This window comes from Perna viridis, chromosome 4, assembly GCF_037379345.1.
Source record: "Perna viridis isolate PV_CMFRI_1.1 ecotype Kerala chromosome 4, ASM3737934v1, whole genome shotgun sequence".
Taxonomy (NCBI): Eukaryota; Metazoa; Mollusca; class Bivalvia; order Mytilida; family Mytilidae; genus Perna; species Perna viridis.
Window position 1 is genome coordinate 38,319,132 of NC_142448.1, and position 23,493 is coordinate 38,342,624.

The 23,493-nt window shown below is 32.2% G+C and overlaps 2 protein-coding genes across 3 annotated transcripts; both read left to right on the forward strand.

Moving 5' to 3' along the window:
• Positions 1-890: 890 nt before the first annotated feature.
• On the forward strand, positions 891-7,871 carry LOC148620000 (uncharacterized). The gene is made up of 5 exons (XM_088580478.1): positions 891-1,093; positions 2,047-2,304; positions 6,464-6,538; positions 6,998-7,085; positions 7,361-7,871. Exons 1-5 carry the CDS (start codon positions 898-900, stop codon positions 7,635-7,637), a joined length of 894 nt encoding a protein of 297 aa, XP_088436604.1. The 5' UTR covers positions 891-897; the 3' UTR covers positions 7,638-7,871.
• Positions 7,872-9,947: 2,076 nt separating this feature from the next.
• Positions 9,948-20,808, forward strand: LOC148620001 (uncharacterized). Of its 2 annotated transcripts, XM_088580479.1 has the most exons (10): positions 9,948-10,055; positions 10,362-10,655; positions 11,566-11,868; positions 12,584-12,882; positions 13,332-13,614; positions 14,114-14,182; positions 14,374-14,442; positions 15,227-15,286; positions 16,213-16,303; positions 18,781-20,808. In XM_088580479.1, the coding sequence occupies exons 1-10, from the start codon at positions 9,980-9,982 to the stop codon at positions 19,655-19,657; spliced, it is 2,421 nt and encodes an 806-aa protein (XP_088436605.1). In that variant the 5' UTR covers positions 9,948-9,979; the 3' UTR covers positions 19,658-20,808. The 2 variants fall into 2 exon arrangements, with proteins under 2 accessions (XP_088436605.1, XP_088436606.1); XM_088580480.1 differs by lacking the exon at positions 14,374-14,442.
• Positions 20,809-23,493: the final 2,685 nt, after the last annotated feature.

Consider the following 23,493-nt stretch of genomic DNA (forward strand, 5'->3'; position numbering starts at 1 on the left):
TAATCATTTCCTTCCTCTAAATATTGTACTTCATTTTTTGTTTTTAAACAATATTTTTATACAAAATTGAAGAGGATACATGTGATGTAAAATTGAAGACATATTAAAATATACTTGTTCATGTAAATATGTTCGGCGTTGTGGTCATGGTTTTGATATTAAGTGGAGTTTATCCTATTGTATCCAACCGTGGTAAGTTACATGTAACATATAGACTGATTAGAAACAAAAAAAAAAAAAAACTTATATTACAGACTCATACAAATAAAACACACGAATGATATGAATAAAAACACCAAAACAAAGAAAACAAAGAAAAAGCAATATTAACACACTGAAATAAAACTCTAAAATATGTGCGTCAGGAACATACGAAAATAACGTGGCATGATTTGAGTTATGTGTATTCACGAGATATTATTCGAATAATATACAAAAGCGATTTGGCTTTCATGGCTTCAGTACCAGTTGTTAGGCATGTCGGTTGGATGTTTGAGTTAAGTATATAGATCAGGAGAATTTAATTTATGCCAGGTAATTGTATCAATCAAATCACAATGAAGTAATATCTGATAAGTATTAAGTATCTGATAAGAACAATTAATTAAATATTTATTTTTATTCATTGATTATATGATTTGAACAAAATTTAATACACTAATCTGCATTGACCTCGTGACTACACAGACGTGTTTTTAAAACAAAAGTAGTGTGAAATTTGCCAAAATTAATTTGTAATGAAATAACAAGTATTATTAACATAGAATACCAAACACTCTTTTATTTTTGTTGAACAGAAAGTTTTGAGCAGATTATTAACCAGGACGGAAACGTGCATATCAATCTGACTTGTGATAAAGATAAACACTTATAAAGATAAAACAGATAATCATCAACATGTCTCTAAAGTCACAGAAAGAAGAGTGCAAGGAGACTGATGCAGATTTGTGTCACCCTGTTGAAGACGAAAAAAGACTAAAAGCTACATGTAACAAACAAAGCAATTGTAGTACTGACTTTCATCTCTCCGACTTTTGTGACCATTTTGATGCTACTTTGTACTCTGTTATAATTACTTGCAACGGAGGAAAAAGTAAATAAATTAATTGATATACTTAACTTAATTTATTTTCCCCTCGAGGAGATCAAGGCTGTAAATTATTTACAGGGTTTCTATGATACGAAATGAATTTGCATACTTGATATTAACATTAGTTTCTCTGAAAGTAAATATGTATTTTTTTATTGCCGTTTTATCTTTTCGAGAACTATTCATGTTGCTGTTAAACGTTAGATTGATTGATAGATTGATTGTTGGGGTTTAACGCCCGAGCAGCAATATTTCAGCTATATTCAGGCGATGAACATGAAATGGATGATACAATGAACATGAATGATGATGAAATGAAACAAGGGATGGGACACAAGGATAATAGGGTCGACAAATTTTGATTGCCACTAGAAAAAGGGGGATGGGTAAGGTCGGGCAATTTAGCCTCCTGTGGCGGAGCGCAAAGTTTCCTATTCCTATCGAATACCACAGCAGGGTTCTTTAACGTGCGAGGAACGTGGCATATTTCCCAACACGGTGCACCACTATGGTTTGCTGTCAGGTGTTAAATATTAGAAGGCAGCTAAAGCAAACAGTTTAAAAAAACTTTAAGACCGAAGTCTCAACCTTTTATTAGAATTAATTTGTATCGTACGAGTAGTTATATTACACACTTAATACTTTAAATGAATGGACGATTTGTTAACGTCTATCCTCACCATGTTTCATATCATTTGTTGAAAGATAATTACGCATTTTATGGTAAACCTCATTTTAACCTTCAAGATAGGATTAATTAAACGTTGCTATTTATAATTTTTTGTTAAAAGTCATAATGTAGATGTAATTCCACAACATGCTGCAAACAATAGCATATATCTAACTATGTAGTAATTCGCATATCAATTTGACTTTTGAACCATTTACATATAATATATCTTGATTGAAACATGTATTACAATATTCAACAAGGTAATTTCCTTCTTTAATTACAGAAGTTTTCAATTGTTTAGAAACCACAACAAACATACGTATTCAATGTTCGTGCACTGAAGCCACACACAGCGCCTGGATAACATCTTCATACTCAAAACAATGCCTTGAGATGTTCTACGAGCAGTTTGATTTGTCGGACAATTTGATTTGTTCAGAATACAACCAATATCCACATGTTAGAATTTCCGATAGGTTTTTAAATGAATCTTGCTTAAACGTTCCAAAGGTCCTGAATTTGCAGTATTTGTGCGTGGAAGGTAATATCTGTAGAAAGTAAGGAAGATTGTACAATCTGATATTATGTTAATATGTGTTAATATTTATATTTTAAATGTACATAATTATTCAGCAACATGTACAATCTCAACATGAATTATATACTGAATACAAACACATACGGAACATGAAATATGAAAAACTGAGAGATCGAAGGAAAAGAAATATGGGTAATGCATTATGATAATTTACATAAGCCTGCCCACTGATACTATGTTTGGAAAAAAACATAGACCACGGGCAAGCATAACCCTTCTATACTTCCACTTTTTCCGGCACTTATATTTGTAATTTAATCAATTACATGTAAGAAGGCGTATTAATTTCGTCATTTAGTTGCTTTAAGATGAACATCTTTTAAGTTCTTCGCAAATTAAAAATATTAGTCTTAGTATATTTTAATGCTTTATCCATATCAAAGACTTAAGTGCATCTACTCAACTAAAGTTGTGTATCGGAACTCAGAAGAATATTGTGAACTAGCACTTCTTGAAAGATCATTTGTTAGATGTTTTAAATGCAAAAATTTATTTCCCAGTTGGTATTGACATTTTTAAATAGATGTGAAGCATACAAAAACTTGCTTTAGGGTTGTTTTCTCTAAAAAAGATCGATATTATGAAAGGGAATCGGCCTACTGGAAAAGAAGGGAAACATTTATGCAAAAACGGAACGTCTTTGTTGGGCAAGAAATTATTGATGAATCTGTGCATCTATAAGTATATTTAATATAGAATTAAACTTTTAGCGATGATTTCTCGATATTTTAGAAAGATAAACAATGAATTAACGTTGATTTTATAACAGTTTGTCTTTTGTATGCCTTGTATTGTTTCTATGATAGTCTCTGAAAAGATGATGATTACCAAGTAATAAATTAATTTGAGATATATACTGTAATCTGATTGGTTCAAATAATTTTGTTATATCTCAATGGATAAAAAAAATATTGACATGCCCCTATTCAGTTAAATTCAGAGCTACTGTTCTCACATTTAAAGATAAAAATATGCTTTTAAATTAATTTATAAGAATTGGCAATGATAAACATTTTATCTCTTGAAAAATAGCATAAATTTTCCATGGGCATATTTTGTTTATTGCACTTTTGATTATAGTTGTTTAGTTAACAACTGTAGTAAATTTCACTACTTGTAGAAAAAGACACATCTACCCATTGATACCGCCCGAGTTGCTCATTTGCTCTTGTTACTTTGTATGTATGAATTTAGTTATTTCATGCTCTTTGATGTGTATGTCTGTTTTCAATGTCTGGTCGTTGCCCTGGATTACATTTTTTTGAATAGCGCTATTCCTTTGGTGTCAAAGAGAAGGCTGTGATCATGAGCTGTCTGTGCTAAGTATGATCATGTAAGAAGGAAATCGGTGAATGTATTGATTTTTTATTTTTTTTTACCAAATATCAAGTCTAAATTACAATTTTCCGTGAATTAAAATTCTTATCTTATTTGAACATTGGCCATTTTAAAATGGCGGTCAATTTAGATAGTGATAGAAAATTTTCATATAGTAACCTGTTATTGTGATAAGTTTGGTTCCAATCGATTGGACCGTTTTTGAGAAGTTTTACGGGCAAAGGTAAACAGGAAAGACGAATTATAAAAGTTTAAAAAAAATGTTTCTCCACTATCTTAGGGGAACATATTGGGGAACCTAATTTCCAGTAATTATCGTAGGTTTACATAAGTTCTCCATACTCACACGCATTTTAAGTAGCCATCTTTGTAAGAATCATTCAAAATCTGAAAAATGTGATACACCCCAAAAAAGGCTACATATTTTTATTTTTGTAATTAAGTTGTTTTATGGGTCTATACTATGAAATGTGTAATTATTTATTCAAATCTGCCTGCTCTTAGGAGATAATCAACATTGAAAATCCAGTAGATTCTATTGTATTTGACTGTCATTTACAGAGTTATCCCCCTTAATTTTGAAATCTACAGTGCATTCTATACAAATTTTATCTCATTATAGCACGGGTTATATGAAAAACCACATGTTAATTTCTGTTTACTATGACATTTCAAACAAAATATCAAAAATAAAAATATGTAGGCTTTTTACCCATGAATCACATTTTGCATGATCCTTAGCTGGAGTGCTACTTCAGTCTTCCCAAAGTGAGCAGTATCAATTGCTAATGCTGATGATGAAGGGAGTTTTTTTGTCATCATTATGCTCCCCAAACGAAGTTGGAGGAACGTTTTGGTTTTGTTAGTTTTTTATTACTATTTTTGTTATTCTACTTCTTTTTCCCAAACCTTTGTCCAGGATTTTCTCAGAATTGACTGAATGAAATGAAACCGCACTCGATAGAAATTTTGAGCAATATATGAAGTTGCAGACCGACTTAACTGAAAAGTTAACAATGACCACAATTTTAAGGTGGTAGATGTCCAACATAATAAGTATTAGTTTCTTTTGAAATTTGTTAACCAACGAAGAAATTCTAGTCTGATAGTTAAAAAAGTATATAAAATATGAAATTACCCATTTGAAGATGAATTCAATAAAAATGTGAAAGTACGATTTTTTTTATGGTGAATTCTAACGTTTGAAGTCGATAACTTTACAGAAATATCTTTAAAGACGTTGAATAAAATAATTGGAAATGATTGGCGTGTATATTTTGAAGATAAGTTTTGATATGTCGGAAATACATTGTTTTTATAAAGGATTAAATCTATGAAATGTGTAATGTAATATATCATAATATATATGTTTATAGTGCGTTATGTGCTTTATGATCATTTTTAAAATAGAAAAAAATATATTTGGCAGTATGACACAGAAAGTAACCCGTTCCACTGCAAAAATACCCATTTTTCAGAATTTGCTGCAAATAAGGCATATTTGCCCTTTTAGTATGTTTTCGTTAATTGTATAGTACAACACGAAATGCATTCATCTTAATTTAAACACTTGATCAATGGTTAGGGACAACTGGGATCTTAGATGATATGTTTTTTTTTGTATTTAAATACTTTACAAATTTAAACCTCTATTTGAACAGTTTTGTAAGAATGTGCCTGCAAAGAAAACTTTTTTTTATTCTGGTAAGAAAAGCATGAAAGTTTGAAACCAGTTTAGGACACAACAAGTATGTAAATAATTAAAAAGAAGTAAATAAATCAGTTTTAAACGGTCATGCATTAACCGTCATTCAGCCCCCCCCCCCCAAAAAAAAAAGATAATAATAAAATAAAATAAAATAAAAACAATAATATGTGCTGCAACCAAGCTTCCGGTTTTGTTGTCGTAAGACAATGAAAACTTAATTTTGGATACTTCTAAGAAAATTGCTTTCATTAAAGCATGCGTGCCTTTAGTTGCATAGAATAAGTTCAATTCAAATTTTTATGTTAACATATTGCATACTTGAATTACATTGTCAGATTAACAGAACAACTTCAAGATAGACTTCCTTTTTTAGTCATGTATGGAACGCAGTCGCGGTTGTTGGACTCAAACCTTTTTTTATCGATTGAATACATGTTAAATATTGATCTTCGGTGACATTTTCAATACATTTTAACACGTTTGTTTCTTCTCTATTGTTGCAGTCGTTCCACACTTCAAGTTTTTACTTGTGTTTTAATATTCATATCAAAGGGAACCAAATCTTTTCCGGTTTTTCAGACTTTTTAATAAGTTAAAATTTGTTTCCGTTTTTATGTTGAATGCGATTAAAAACCATTTACATCTAACTAAGATAGTGTACAGTTTGACGTAAACTTAAATTGATAATGACAGTTAATTTTCGAAAGTGTAATTTGACCAGGAACAAATCGGGTGGTTTTCATTAAAGAAAAAAAACTGTAAATTTCTGTAATAGCAAATCCTATAAGTATCTTACCGTAACCTAGCTCAAGCATTTATTGTAAGTTCAAGCATATAAATTTTGGTTTTACAAAATAGAACACAAAGAAAACCAAATGAAAAAATAATAATAATAAAAATCAAAAAATACAAAAAAACACATAACCAAACCAAACCAAAACAAAATAAAACAAACAGACAAACAAAACAATTCAATACAATTTAAACCTTTAAAATATATTAATCTAAATGGTAAATTACCATCAAGTAGTGACATTTTTGACAACTTAATTTCAGATTCAAATGCATCCAATAACGACGAAAATGCTACCTTTATACCTACTGCCAAACATACGAAAATGTCTAACAAAGGTTAGTTTCTTATATTTTAATGATTAATTGATTGGTAGGGTGAAATCGACAAACGAAGGGGTTTTGAAGCATAATGGACTTCGTCGTTCTGTTGAAATAACGAGCATATTTCGGAAGTGTTTAATGGAACTTTCGTCGTTGACGTGAATTGATTGAAAGTCTCGCATTCTCCCGTCATAATCGTGCATAATCAGCACAGTTATTATCAAAAATATCCCTTTCCCACAAGGACAAAGCCAAAATTAGCATTAAATTTACACCCATACCCGTATTTAGTTAAAAAAACGATGTTTATGATTAAATCTGTCTTTTGTATTGATGTATCTTGTTTTATAAACTGCAAAATGTCGGCATATTTTATCTTATGTATATTATTTATGTCATTTCATTTGATTTATTGAAATAGTACAGACGTCATTGCAATGTAAAACAATTATTGATGTTTTTTGTGCATTCCAGATTCTGCTCTACATATAACAGCCGTAGTTGTGTCAATCACTGTCTTCAGTATTATTTTGTCTGTTGGTGTACTGTACCTAAAAAAGAAGTATGATTTTATACATAGTTATATCCCTGTAAACTATGCTTTTAATGTGAAATAAGGTCAATAATATTCAAAACCATACATTACCGGTTTTATCTTCTTGACCATATAAATAATATACATATATATGAATAAGCCTAGTTTGTTTATATTATTTTAACGAATATGTTTATACAGTTACCATTGCCTCTCTCCTCATGACACAATACACCAGCGTTGTGTACATTATGAAATACAAAAACTATCCCAATTATATAGTTCCCTTACAATTTTTATAGGAGTAACAGTATAGCCCTCAAGAAAGAGACAAACAAAAGATGCAATGTCGAAATAAAAGATTTAAAAAATGACAACATATACAGGGAGAAGTCTGAGAAGATAAGTGGTTACCATGAAATAAACATAATAAATGAAGTTAGCACAAAGCCAGCTGAAATCCAGAAAACAAGTGGGACAGACGAAAAAGTTGAAACGGAACGTTGGAATCGAGCTTACAGTTTTGCGAGACCAACCGGTAAAACAACCATAAATCGTTATTCTTTAGCTAAACCTTAAATAGAGCCACATTTCGTACACAAACCCCTTGATGATAAAACTGCGTATGATGAAGTATCGGGAAATGGACGCAAAAATAAAAATGTTGAAGAGGCAAGTCTTTCCAAAGCAGTTGTATTTTACGACAGAGTGCACGTACGACACCACTGTTTGGACGATAGCGCAAGGCACATACGAAGATTACGACCATGTACCACATGTTTAAACATCGAATAGGATGCTGCCCAAAGTGTGTTTTACGTAAAGAAAGATAATATTTGAAGAATCATTTACAATAGCTACGTTGAGGTTGTATGCTTCTCAAAGTTTTAATAACATAAATGAGAATTTAAAAAATGGAAAGAAAAGAAACCGAAAACAAATACAAAAAAGAACCCCCAAAAACAAAACAAAAAAAAAATAATAAAACAAAACAAAACAAAACAACAAAACAAAAATACAAGACAAATAGGAAGAAAACAATAAATGAAAAACGCTTTGTTGTTGACAAATAGGACAACAACAACACAGCACCTGGACTATTTTACTTTGAACTCGTACAATTTATCAGTATTTGCGACAATAAGCCGATTTTAGAGAGGAGTTTGTGGCTAACTCAATGGCTATGAAGACGAATATAGTTAATTATGTATATTATACCTTTAGATAAAGGTCGCCCCAAAATTTCTACGGCTGTCACTATACATACAATTTACAGCTCAACTGTACCTTAAACTATTACATAGCGCATGGAAATAGTTATTATCCAGCCGAAATGCCGAGGAGACAAAGAAATACCAATGCCCGTCCGTTTGTGCGTCCTCTCAAACAGCATGGATTTTTACAGGACATTTTGATGATGTATTAATTAGACCGACAAAGTTTTTAAAAACTGTTAACGATTGTATAACTAGATAAACTCTATTTATCATTTTGTATCGCACTTGAGCTCTAACAAATAGGCTTCTGGAACAGGGTTATGTTGCTACTAGATTGAAGTCATCACTACAGAAGTTTTATAGTCATCATGAACTCGTTGATCGATATGGTGTATCCATCTGCACCATGAAAACTGATTTATTCATCGGGTCATAGTTTTCCTGTTCTCGTTTGTCTACCCCGGACCTGACTTTTTATGAGCAACTCGGCGGGTGATTCTAGAAAAGCAGAGGACGCTTACCCTACCGGTGCTCCTGGTCCATGCTCCCAGTTTTTAGTTGAGTCCGAGTTGCTCATATTGTAACATATTGTTACTTTGTATGTTTGATTTTAGTTACTTTATGTTCTTTGTTGTGTATGTCGGTTTTCCATGTCTGGTCTTTGTCCCTTGATTACATTCTTTTAATTACCGCAATAACATTGGTTCTCTTGATTACTCTTAAACTATAAATAGCCATTTTCTTTAACTTAATTTTCGTTTTGCACTCATCAAACAAACCTTTTCAGAGAAACATTTTTATGTTGTAATATCAAATTTTCATAACAAATAGTTTGTCATCTTATAGTAGTACGTATACTTTATTTTATAAGTCATTGTTCGTATCTTTTGACAAAACATATTTCGTAAAGAGACAAAAGGAAAACGCACTATAGTTTATACCCTCCATGTTGTGACGTACACCCCTCAGGGATATGCAATGCAAGACTGGTACCTGTAAAAATATAATATTCAAAATATTAAATCCAAATAGTGTATATCCTTCTTCTCAAAGCAAATCCATGATGCGCGTTAAAAAAATAAATATCATCTGCAGTCGTTCCAGCATTTATACAGTGTATTGTTTCACAATCGGTCATTCCGCACAGTGTATTCAATAAACCCATATTATAATATGGCTGAACTATTTTCCGATATTCAATTTCGAACACATGTTTTGAAAACTTTTATTATAGAGAAAAACAGGAAATTTCGCTAGACTAATGGATCTTACCACCCCCTCGATTTTACGGTTTGGATGAGATTATTGAGTACCAGTCCATATTAATATCAGACATTGCAAATAGAAAAGTGATTCATGGTGTAGAAAGTCCCCCCCCTTTCAGAATATACTGGTCCCCCATATAAAGAAGAAAACCTAAGACAACGATTTCGAGATTTAGAAAAATTACGACTAATTAAATCATTTGCACCAGGTCGCTAAATTACACTACACACACTACTATTTTTAACATATTAGATAGGATATATAATATAAAATTGATACAGGAAGTTATTTAAAGTATTACTTTAATGCAACACTGCATTCGTAGTCACGACATACGAGATAGATCTTTTAAATGTCGTATTTGAGCCCAGTCATGCGATGATGACTCTGATTTTTATATTTCCCTTTCTTGTTGTTAAACAGATAACTAATAAAGAAATGTGGCCTTTATTTTGGATGAGATTTATTTTAGTATTTGAAACTTGTTTCATGGTTGACTTTGCTCTTGCTTTAGGTAAGTTAGCGATCAGAATAATTTGATACATATACCTACCTACATCTACACTAAATGTTTGTTTTTAATGACACTCGAATACAATCAAAGAAAATATAAATGAATAAATAAATAAAAATAATAATCACATTTCTGCCATATTTCATTGTATGATAATTTTTAAACATCATTTAGTATTACTGATTGTTATTCCATACTTTGTATTTACTAAGTATATTACAACCAACTATTATTCTGTAAATTCATCAACAATGCGGAATAATGACTTGGTGTAATAGGTGTAATATATTGGTATGTTCAATACAGGTAGTTATACAACACAAACAGATTATATTCCACTGTATAGAATGGGTGAAAATAATTTACCTGTATGTAATGACTCCACAACACATAGTCCTGGAAATCTAAGATTGTACGTAGCCGACAAACCCGACGGGAACCTGTGTAAGCTTCATGAAACTTTGGTACAATCGAGCTATGTTGCAATAAATAAAAGTTGCACCGATACCAATTATCTTCTTCAAGATAGTTGTTTCAACGCTAGTCTTGCAGTTTTGTCTTTTACTGTTCAGTGTGAAGACAAAAATTCCAGTCATTTAGGTAAGATTAATAAAAGAAATTCAAAATAACGAGACACTACGTTGAATTATTTCAATAAACATTCAATTTCGTCGAGCGCCTGACTTGATCACATATATTGGGAACATCATTATCTTAATTATGAATGCCAAAATATGAATTTTACGGTGTCGGTATGCTGTGAGTGAGAATTCTGTTTGATATTGAGACCAGTTTTCTAGGGGTCGGGGTAATATTTTAAACAATTTTTGAAAATTCATTATTGAAAATTAGTTTTTCGTGTTTTTATGTAGAAAATTAAATTATCTATCGAATGATACCAAAATGAGACGTTTTGGTTGAACAATAACTTGAGGAGTCAAAATGTTTACCGAAAAATCGAGTTTTTGCATTTTTTTGGGGATAAAATCTGACTACGACAATCGCCAAAAATGAGTCTTGGCTTTTTTACCCAGTGTGGTACAAATTAGGGTTATACTGAAAAAGAATCCGAGAATATTCTTTGGTGACAAATTTATTCGGTAATGGTGGGTATAAAAGTACCTATACATCATTATGAAGTTGATAAGTGGGGGTGAACGGTGGCTTCTACCAGCCCATGGTCTAAATCCCTTTTAAATGAGATGTTCACCAAACATAGTATCTTCCAAAATATACCAGATATATATATGGTACAAAATATATATATATGGACCAAGTGTGTAAAAAATACGTCTTGATGATCAGTTTGGTACCTTTATTGTTGCACTTTACTTATATTTACTTACTTCTAATTAAACGTATTTCTTTGAATTTTCACTTAATGATTGTTTATTTCTTCAGTACCGTTCTGACTACTGACTTTACCGATTTACCAAAGGCATTTTTATGCTGTATTTTGTATTTGTTAACTTTTCTTTCAAAATCAATTATATGAGTCTTCTGTTTTCAGCCGCTGTCCAAATACGAAATGCCGATTGCGACCCATATGAATTGATGATAGAAGGATGCACAATAACCAATTTCAGCATCGTAAATTTAAAAATTGATGCTCTGGAAAGCATTGATAAGTCTTTGGAAAACGACTTCAATGATTGTAAAATGTTAATTGCGAAATTACCCGATGTATGTGATTTGATATGCAACAATAGTGACTGTTTATTTCACCGGAAATGCTTACATGGTTTCGATACACGATGCTTTGTTACGAAATATGTGTTTGCAGAAGCGACTTGTTCACCTAAAGAGGATAAATGTGAGTCAGTAACAAATTACATTAGTTAGAAATATTTTGCCAACTTCTTCTAAACCATACAACAATTTAACTCTGTTTAAACCTTAAAACATACTTTAACATACAAACTGTAAGAATTATAAGTAATGCAGTTTCATTTCACAGAAGGTATTTTATGTGTAAATTGGCAATTATTCTCTTCAAAACGAGAAATTCCTACTCCTTTGTTCGCAATTTTCAGCCTGAGAAATATTTCCTATTGAATGATAGGAGAATGAAGAATTACAGTTCAGATTGTGAAAATCCTTTATAAAAGTATCATGTCTTGTAATTTGATTGTAAACTAGACCAAGTTTGTAAACATTTTGTCTAAGTCACCAAACTCAAGACTATACCAATTACTTACTATAAAACATCATAGGCTTAATTGTACGCTCAACATTTCACACACTGATCTAGTGCCTTCCATTGTAAAAGGCAAATCATTATGAATAGGTAATTACTTTTTTTCCAATTATTGGAATTTGAAATACGGCAGTCAATATTAAACATTCTTTATTTAACAACCATATTGATCAAAAGATGCTTTGATTATAAATAAGTTTCCAGAATACTTCAAAACATCGCGTGTACCGTGAATTTTGCGATTTTGCGGGTTGTATGCGGTTTTGTTTTAATATTGCTATATACCTAAACAGTTAGGCACGTATTTAGTGCAAATTCTTTTTCGTCGCAGTTGTCTATCATATTTTGACCAGTTCAAATGGTGATGGTTCATGGAGCTTCTCTTTCAACATGTCATGTCCTAAAAACAGTGTGATAGACATTATAAACATTCAAGTATTAACTTCTGAGATTGACAATTATACTTGTGACGTTAAAGAGGCACATTGTTCCTCGACAGAAGTAGAAGAAATCATCAACGGTTGCAACAACAAATCGGAGTGCAACGTGACTAAGACATTCACATCATTATGCATAAACCATGCTATCTACCGGGCTTCTTACGTAGTGACCAATGGACGGAGACGAAAAGTAAGATATAACTATTGATACAAAAAATAGAATGTATTCATGTACTCATATACTTTTATTACGTCATCGTCTGTATAAGGAAAACGCGTGCCTACCATACCTCATACTGAAAAAAAAATTAAAAAAAATATATTTTTGATAATGACTGTGTCGTCAGAAAACTTTAAACCTTGTTTTAATTTTTATTTCACTTTATTATTCATCTCGCAAGGAAAAGAAACAAGATAAAAACAAAACACAGCAAGGGAAAAAAACAACATAAAACCCTTAATTAAACAAAAGAGCACAAACACACACAAAAAAAAAAATAAATAAAAAAATAAAAAAGATAAAAAAAATAAAAAAAATAAAAAAACAAAACAAACAAGAAAAAAGCAAAAACTAAAACTTAATTTGCTCATATTAAATGACTATTTATATACTATTCACATTATTTTTTTCTTTTTTAGATTATAAATCAAAATTCTTGTCATCAAGTTATCGAACCTATTGACTTATGTAAAATTGACAAGAATGTTTTGCAATATGTTACGTTTTACCCAAGTTACGTGAATGATTGTCTAACTAACTATAACATATCTATTACCCAAACTGTGAATTCAATAGTGAATAATAAGGGTAAATGCAATGGAAATTCAAGAAATTCTATAATAGTCCCGTTCGAAGAGTTTAACAACCATAGCTGTTTGATACTATATCCAAAGATCATCGTTATAGGATCGTGCAAATCAGGTAAATAAAAACAAACATAAATTCAACACAGTTATTAGTAATAAAAATCACATCAACTCGAATTTGTTATCAATGTATACAATAGGAATAGAGAGGAAATGTCGGAGAAATAACAGTTTTTTATGTATTGTCTCATTGAATAGCCACATATGAACGGAACTCACTTTTTCTAAGCAAATGATACGTTTTGATTGTATATACAGGATATTCCCTCAATCAATCTTAGCCCGTGATTAAAATTTAACCTACGGTCGGTGATTGAATTTCTGCATGAAATTTCCAGCCATTTGTTTTATTATTTTTTTATTTTCATGGTTTTCGACATACTTCATGTGGAGAAACATATTTACCTTCTTTAGCCTTTTCTTGGTTGAAATTTTTGCTCCACCTTCTTTGGTATGTTAAAAAGTGTTATTTTACCATTTCGAGTAGAGAAAAGATTTAAATAAGTCATTACTAATGCAATAATAATACCATTCAATATTTATCTTTGCCATAGATTATTCGAATGTGAATGCATCTATTATGCCTCAACCTATTGATAGAAGTTCTACAGTATCAACAAAAGGTTTGTTTAAAAAAGACCAAAATTATAATATATTTGTAAAAAATACAAAAAATTCATTCATAATGCATCGCATTGGTCATGACATTTCAAGCTGCCTTGGATGTACAATGAAACTTTAAAATGCAAGTGACAAACTAAACATTGCTCAATCTTCATTGAATTGCTTTCATGTCATATTGTATTTATCACAGAACTTACAACAACCTTACACACAGATCTTCATTCAACCACGTTCGCAAGAAGTACACAAAGTTTTAGTTGTAAGTTCGTTTTTGAAGTAAGAAATAATTTGTCGTGTATTTGTTATGGTGAAAGGAAAATAAATTTTACAGTATTTATTAACGAACGAAGAATATGACTAAACTCATGATAATGTTGCGGACCTGGTTTTCGTAATTTTGATCACTATCATTCAATGGATTACTTTGTAAGGATCCAATTAAATGTCATACATGATATGCCTTTCGTGAAACCATTTTCCGTTTATATGCTAGCTTAAGTTACAACAAAGTTTACAATGTTAATGATGAACATTAATTGAAAGAGTAATTAACTGAACCAAGGTTATAGCGGCAATCAAACGAATGTAATCCAGGGACAAAGACCAGACAGACATGGAAAACAGACATACACAACAAAGAACAAAGAGTAACTAAAATAATACATACAAAGTAACAAAGCAAATGAGCAACTCTGACTCCACTAAAACTGGGAACATGGACCAGGTGCACCGGTAAGGTAAGCGTCCTCTGCTTTTCTATTAGTGAACAAAACATTTATCAAGACACAACTTTCTTACTTCTTGAAACACCCTTGAAATTAAGACAAAACATTATGAGCTTCATGTATAATTGTTTTGAGATTATAATTTTTTAGCACGCTTATTTGGTCATCGGCAAACACAAACTAATCTAGTTAAAACTGCCAAAAAGTCTTTAAACTGTGTTTTTAGAAATATTGTAAGCACATGATATAGTGTATTCAGAAAGAATACGAGTTCATTTTTGTATAACCCAAATTAAGCAACATTTTATTTCATTAAAGATCACAGAGATGACATTACAACTGTGTCTTCCACTGAGAGTGTCAAACAGAAAAGTAAAGGTACAAAATATAATAAAGAAATACCACTTATAGCTCAGGGAAAATACAAACTAAGCAAATTCAAACCGTTTATTAAAATTATACACAAAAGAAATTTTACCCTTTCTGTGAGATTATTATAATATGTTCAATGAATGTCTGATTCATTATATTTTGTAGTTGTATAGAGTCTCTATTTCCTACCTCTACTAAGGGTCGTTTTGCCATTTTAAGTGGGCCTTTAGCCAAACCATAAATTGGTTTGCTGAGAACCTGTCAACCCTACCGGCGCCCCTTGTCCGTGTTTCCAGTATTTAATGTAGTTTAATTTGCTTATTTACTTCTGTTATTTGTGCGTTTTTATTTTATCTTTATAGGGTATTTCATGCTCATTGCATGTCTATTGTCTTTGTCTAGTCGTTTCCACTGGAACATATTCTTTTTACCCTTATAATCGTAGTTCCTTTGAATTCCCCTATACAAAAGTGAAACTGATTTCCAAAGTTTTAAGTAACATATAAACAAAAAACCCATGATGTATTTTTACATCTATAAAAGTCTCTCTGATTTTTTTTGACGTAAACTAGTAAAAGTCAAAGAAGGCATAAACAAACAAAGTAGAAATTTACGTAAGATCAGAACGAAACCTATGAAAACTTGTGTTTGTTATTAACAAAGATGTTGGAACATTTATATGAAGAAAGCAGGTTAAATACTTCTAAATGTGGACGTTTTCGCGTGGGAGGTACTTACGCTTTATTTACTATCAGGAAATATCAGCAAAAATAAAGTAAAGCAGAGTTTGTTGGCCAAGCCAATAGCGGAAACATCAAACCGAGAAAATTTCAACATTTACTTTCGTCGAACAAGTGATACACGTCCATGTTTGTATACATTTGTTTGACGAAACTCCTGGTTTAATGCAATTATCGTCCTTTGTATTTCAGCTTCTGTTGGTCCCATAGTCGGTGGTGTGTTGGGTAGTGTAACTGTGATTGCTGGAGTGATTGTTGTTCTTCTATTTTTCAATAGGAAAAGGTATATAAATGTTTTCGTTTCGTATTAATTAATTTGTATGAAAGATGATAAGGTTGAAACTACGGTTTTAATTATTATCTAAAATTCAAATGGTAAACAAATTTCAACAGATACAAAGGAGAAAAAAATAGTCTAAAATTAAACCGTAAAAAAAGAAAAAAAAAACAAAAAAAAAAAGAAGAAAAAAAAAGAAAGAAAAAAAAAGAAAAAAAACAAAAACAAAAACGACAACAACAACACCAAATAGTAATGGAATTCTATCTCATCAAATTCTGTCGAAATTCAGGCATTAATAAACACATTACCATTTGTCAGATTTTAAGTAATATATACAGTTTATATATTGCGTCCTACCTGTACAAAAATAAAAACGGTGACCATAACATTCACACATTTAGAGTTACTAAATATAAAGGGAGTATTCAAGGGAACCGGAATTCTAGCGGAAATCAAAAGAATGCAATCCAGGGACAAAGACCAGACATGGAAAACAGACAACAACGAACATAAAACAACGACAATAATACATTCAAAGTAATAAGTGAATGAGCAACTCGGACTTCACTTTAAACTGGGAGCAAGGGTAAGCGTCCTCTGCTTTTCGAGAAACAACGGCCGAGCTGTTCATAACAAGTCAACTCCAGGGTAGATGAAAGAGGAAAGGAAAACTATGACACATAGAACAAATCAGTTTTCATGGTGCAAATGGATACACCGTACCGATCCACAAGGCGACCATAAAACTTCTGTGATTATGACTTCGATCTTGTAGCAACATATACCTGTTCCAGAAGCCTAATTGGAAGTAGTCTAGCACGATAAAAAAGTCTGCATATTTAAGGCAAGCTCTGGCATAACGTATAAGTTGTGATATGAGTACTCCATACGCAGATGCTGAAGGGATATTGCCACAGATGAAAGGGAAAACGGAATGCAAAGTCATCGCGCTTGTCGTATAGTTTGGTCAATTGTTTTCCTTTCCCATCGATCTCTAAGTATAGGTCAAGATATGAGGCTGACTTCATAGTGTCTGTAGTATCCCTTATCTTTGGGGTAGATGCGATGTATCAAAACCCCTAAACTATAACGATGATACGTACACACCTTAAGACGCTCAAGTTTCCCATTTTACCGTTCGTGCATCGTTTATCGTGCGTTTATACATCGTTTTGCGTCCGTTTAAACGCGCGAAAAACGCATGATAGAAACGTTCGTTTATATTTGTACTTTATTTCCTTGATTAAACTGTTATTTATATATTTTTTTGCTGTTATTAATTTATATAATTCCATTAATTTTATTTTCTATTTTTTCTGGTTTCATTATACGTCAATATTATTTTTCGTCGTTCGTCTATCGTGCATTTAAACACACGATATGAGCATCTATCGTGGGTTTAAACGCACGCAAGGAGCGTTTGTTTATTGTGCGTGCGGGAAACCTAACCGTCTCAAGGAGTGTATATAGCGGAAACTGAGATTACAGGATCTAGCTAAACGGTGTTCCTGCATAAGAAAATTCAGAGTTATGTTCTAATTATGATTCTTTGGATTTTCCGTTTTTATAGGTTTTCTAGTTCTCCTTCGATGCAAATATTTCTCTATTAAAGAGAGTCTATTTCATCCGCAAGGACTGTTAAAAATACCTGACATGTTTTTAAACGGACCACAGCATGTATTTTCTTGTTCAATGGCATTATGATTAAAAAGAGAATTTTACCATATCTTAATGATAAATTTTAGCTAATGCTGCCCTTATATGTTGACAAACAGGCAAAAATATATTTAAAAAAAACACCAATAAAGAATGTTTCTTCATAAAGGCCTAGCAAGTTTATCTGTCGGGACCGCCTCGTTTTTGTCTCTGGATAGTGTTTTTACTTCAAATGCGGTAGGTCGTCGATCCCCCGCCGACGTCACAGCTGGTAGTTACTGCTTATCTGCCAAGCACGCGGTATTTATGGGGATAGAGTAACGACTGGTTGACTAAGTGTGTCAGACTCGTACAAAGTGTGTTCGATTAGTTAATCGTTCTCGTCTTGGAATGCATAAAATTTTGGACTTAAGACATGAAACAATAATCAACAAATCAATCTATTATACTGCAATATAACTGATATGTCTGTTATATTTGGTGTTTCCTAAGATCTTAAGTACCAGTCCACATGAACTTCAGACATCTATATAATTTTTATTTAAAAAGCGCAACGACAAAATGAAAAACTAAGACTGGTTACGTGATCAGTTACTGTTTCTGAACAAGAAGTAAAACTAAATTTGATGGTTTTTGACATGCATGAATCACCTTCTGCCTGATTTTTAGAAAGACTGCTACTTAATATCAAGTTTCTTTATACATTTGTCCCCATTATCGTTACACTAGATAAAATACATACTATTACATGTATGCAGAGCTATGTTACATGTACATAAAAGACGTTGAATGTTGAGTTGGTTATTGTTTATGGATATTTTCAGATCGAATCTACATTATAAAACTAAGAATGAACAACCAAAAACACGTATTAGTCAGAATTTACAAAACGATTACACTGGTGTTCAAAATGTTGCCTTTCCGAAGAGTAAAAATGCTGAACTCAGTAATGAAGAATTGCAAAATGACTGCTATCATGAAATCGCCGACAGCCTTATAAATCTCAAAAACACATCTACCGTTAAATCTACAAATCGTGCGGAAACCAACGTTTATTGTATGGCACAACCAGTCGAACCTACAACGGTCATTAAGATGGTTCATGATAAAGGGACAAAACTATTTACATATGAATTAGCACAACCCTTAGACAAAACCACTATTACAGCCAACACCTCAGCTACCCACACAAACTTCGGCCTACCTTGCGGAACCTATGAGCATGCAGATCCTGCAAGTGGTGTCGACAACGATGATATGAACCATTACGGCAACAGAGGAAGTAATACTTATGACACAACACGAAATCAAACTCAATATAGAAAGAATTATGTTGACAATGGTAATTCCTATGCTATTCCAGCTAGTAGAACGTATGACTTATTAAACGGTCCAGGCAAATTTAGTAAGACAAGCGAAACCATCGATAATGGTAACCCGTATGACTTACGGGTCGGCGGGATTTATGATACGTCACAACTATGCACAAATCCAGGTATGCGTGATCAAGCAGAAGATATTAATCTGTATGATTTTAGGGTAAGTGGTACGTATGATTCAACTCAGCGAGTAACCGGAGGCTTAAAGAAACACGAAGACGACTCGACTAATACTTACGATCATTTCTTTGGACAGAAAGATGTCGATGACTATGACGAAATTCGAAAGAATGTGGGTGGTGACAGTACCTACAGCACGTAGAGGAAATATGGAAACAAAACTTATCTTGATGAATATATAAACATTTACTTCATCAATTATTCATAAATTTACCGACGAAATAATTATCATATATCAGAGTATCAGGCATGATTAGTATTGTAAATATTGACGTAGTTGTGGTACTAAACGGGTGGGTGAGCGCGTTCCTTTTAAGTGTTTCTTGTAGCATTTACCAAAAACCAAGCAAAATTATACACAAATGGCACACAAATGTGATTAACTTTCTTACTTGATCGATGACTCCTACTTTTTAAATAGTGTATACCATCAGCTAATGGATACTTGTTCATACCGCAAATAAAAAAAAATCTTAACGTTAGAAGTATTTCAGATTACTGTGAATGTAGTTCAAAAGTTAGTTTTTCTTTTGGCGGGAAAGAATATAAAGTTCTTCTTAGGCGGATATATAAAACTCATTGTATTTTGTTTTCAATGTATTATGAATGAAGTTGAGACAAAGTCCAATCTACAGGTGTATGGTGTGTGTCATTCGTAATAATATTGGCAAGATCAGGGACGTCTGAATTGAATTCAGAAAATGACAAAAAACTCCCGATTTTACGAATGTTTGAACTGCTATATCTTTATTAAAAGCACGGTGACCTATGTTTTTAGAAGCTTATTTCAACGCTTTTATAATTGAGAAAATTCCATTAAATTTTCAAGAAATTCCTAACGTCAGAACTGGTTCGTGTGATTTGTCTTCAAGTGTCTCTTGCATGTAGCATTTACCTTCTAAACTAGTTTCCATGGAGTATAAGCCTTTTGCAAAATTTGCGTTTAATGTACTACTGGTCAGGATGTTTGTACTTAACACAGGCGGTTTAAATAATTTGTTTCGATTTTTGTACGTAATTATCGTGTGATCTTCATTTTCCGATTAAAAGTTTCATTTTGTAGACATTTAGCAACATAGTAACACGAAGAACTTGATTTTAACCTAGTTATTCATTATCTGTAACTATTTTAATACTTGGTGTTAGGGGTATGTTTAAAAACTGTACAATGTATATTTATAGGTATTTATACAGTGCATTTGGTTATTGTTAAATAGTTTAAACTAAAGACTTTTAGCGCCATTAACCATGTTATATATCATACTCCTAGTTTTAATAAAGAATCATCTTGTGGTTGGCATATTACAAAATATAGAGCCTTGCTGAGCCAAACATGCTTAACTGTGTTCACTTGGGGCAAGTGTGGATATAATATTATTTTTGACACACTTAAACATAGGAACTTAGTTTTCTATGGAAGCAGCTGGTGTTGACATAATATATATTGCACAATATTTTGAAATTCAATCAGAGAAATAAGAAATTCTGCTTTAAGGGTGATTGTTAAATCCCTTTGCTTTAAGGAGGTAGACCTAGTGTAAGGGACATAACTCATGAAATAATGATATGTTTGTATTGTATTCAATTTCACCGATGTCTAAGAAACTTTCATTTGAAACTGAATGAAATCAGTCCCTTACTTCGCTGCTTATATAAGGTAGAGGTAAAATGCTGAATACAAACATTCCAATGATTTGTGAGAGTTGTGTCCCTTACCTGAGGTCTATCTCCTTAAGTCCCTATAACTGAAAGTATCATCAAAGTCAAACAGACTAACAACCACCACTCTTATTGCATTTGTAACAGATATCTGAAATCTTACGGAAATTTTCGTAAGGAATTCAATAAAAACGAATTCAAAATCGGACCAAAAATAATAAGTCGATATTTCAAGCTCTGAACAACGTCTGACGTTCAAAATTCACTCCAGACGCTGCAGCGACCCCTTTCAGAAAATGCAAAAATCTTTCAAAGTCAGGAAAATGTGAATGACTTTACGCGTTATACGATTGTCAAACGCCATATTATTTCAATAACGCACGAGGATTTCGGAAGGACTTTCTGCAGCGGATAGTTAGAGAGGAAACAAACGTCTGCCGCTACGTGGATCTTTAGGAGCATGGCCCAATTTTAACCAAGTTTTCATTAATACACGAAAGTTAACGGACGCCAACAACAATGCCTTCTCCATGGTACCATTATATAGTTTGAGGTGAAAAACGTGATATCATAGATCGAACATGGACCGCGATCATTGTTTGACACAGATTATGATTCTGATTAGAATCAAGGTGGTTAAAAACTTAAAATTTGAAACCTGACAAAAGAAGTGTATCAATTGCAAAAAGTGCAGATATATTTATTTCTAGACTGTTATTTGTCTTCTTGTGGTATTATTTCATAAAGTTGCATACAACTCTTCAGTTTGGAATACAGAAACAAATGCATATTTTGCTCCTTCCTAGCCCCTTATAGCTAATTAATTTAGGTCATAACCTCAAAACTAATCCCAGTCAGACCTTTGTAATATAGCCATGATAACACCTGAAAGTATATTTTTAACAGATTCATTCACTTATGTGGAACACTTGATGATGGATTTGACTGTCTATTTCGGTTTTGAGCAATGCTTGTATGCATTTTTTTCTGGATAAACTTGGATCTTCCAGTGCATTCGATTCTAGTGCTGCTGTTAAAAAGGTAACTCCTTGAAACACGTGTACAGCATATCGAAATTTGCAATATAAAAATGATTAGTTAAGTTTGCATTTAATAACCACTGGGTCGATGCCACTGTTGGTGGACTAAAGGTCCCCGAGAGTATTCACCGGGCAAGTAGCCAGACATATCTGACCTCGGATTCTATCATATAATATTTATCCAAATTCGCAGTTCAAAATTTCAAATGCTCATAGAACCTCCACTTGATAATTGATTTGGCTCCCTATTTCGCATGAACGATAGTTTTTTTTTATTATTATTTTTTTTTTACTATTTCTTGCATGCAATTCCTTTTGATTCTAGGTCTTACTACATGTACATGTGTATGTATTTGGTTGTAATGCTGCTGATGAGAGGTTACTCTGGTTGAAACACGTGTACAGCATATCCAAATTTGCAATGTTAAAATAGTTGGTGTTTTTTTTTTATTTTATACTCGAGTTATATAGTAACATTTTATTAAATTAATGCTTGTTTTTGTCCCCTTATTGACCCCCATTTGTCCATGTTTTCTATGGGCTGGAACGTTGTGTTTTTTTCCACTAACATAATGTATTCAAGTTGTCACAAATAAACCAAGCATCCACAAATGTCGAAAACACCAAAACATCGCACATAAACACATTTTCATACGACAAAAGCAACAAAAAACAAAAACCACTAGGGTGACGACAGCGCTAACCTATTTAATGACTGCAATTTTTTTCCAGATGGTATAAAAAATATTAACTACATGCTTTCAAAACATCAATTAGAAAATCATCACCAATTAATATACAGTACACTATATACATGCAACACAACTATCGGATATATTTAAATCACACAGTGGAACAAGAGGCTCCAAGGAGCCTAAATCGCCCACCTTTTTGTCTTTCAAAAGCAATGACTAATTGGATTTTAAGTGTTCTATTACCTTATTGGATAGTTTTAGTCCATTCAAATACACCTATAGCGGATTGCTTGTTTCACCACGAAAGCAGGATATCTTTTAATTTATCAATAGAAAAATTTTCGTCAAACCAATCTAACAGTTTCTAACAATTATGAAGAAAGTATCGGAGTGGGTAGTATTCGACTATTCACTGAATTGTAGCGATATATGACATATCATGATCAGGTCTAAGGGGAATAACAAAAAAAAAAAAAAAACAAAAAACAAGCAGACAAAAATTGCGCTGCGTAATCACTTGTATTTTAGATGAAAAACGAACCGATCACTGTGAATTGCCTATTTTTTATGTATAACTAAAGTAT

Bases quoted from the DNA above. Each gene is read 5' to 3' on its own strand.
- LOC148620001 (XM_088580479.1), top strand. From the start codon at position 9,980: ATGTGGCCTTTATTTTGGATGAGATTTATTTTAGTATTTGAAACTTGT. The intron at 10,656-11,565 runs GTAAGATTAATA...TTCTGTTTTCAG, and splicing joins CAAAAATTCCAGTCATTTAG to CCGCTGTCCAAATACGAAAT. The intron at 14,183-14,373 runs GTTTGTTTAAAA...TATTTATCACAG, and splicing joins TTCTACAGTATCAACAAAAG to AACTTACAACAACCTTACAC.
- LOC148620000 (XM_088580478.1), top strand. From the start codon at position 898: ATGTCTCTAAAGTCACAGAAAGAAGAGTGCAAGGAGACTGATGCAGAT. The intron at 2,305-6,463 runs GTAATATCTGTA...ACTTAATTTCAG, and splicing joins GCAGTATTTGTGCGTGGAAG to ATTCAAATGCATCCAATAAC. The intron at 6,539-6,997 runs GTTAGTTTCTTA...TGTGCATTCCAG, and splicing joins TACGAAAATGTCTAACAAAG to ATTCTGCTCTACATATAACA.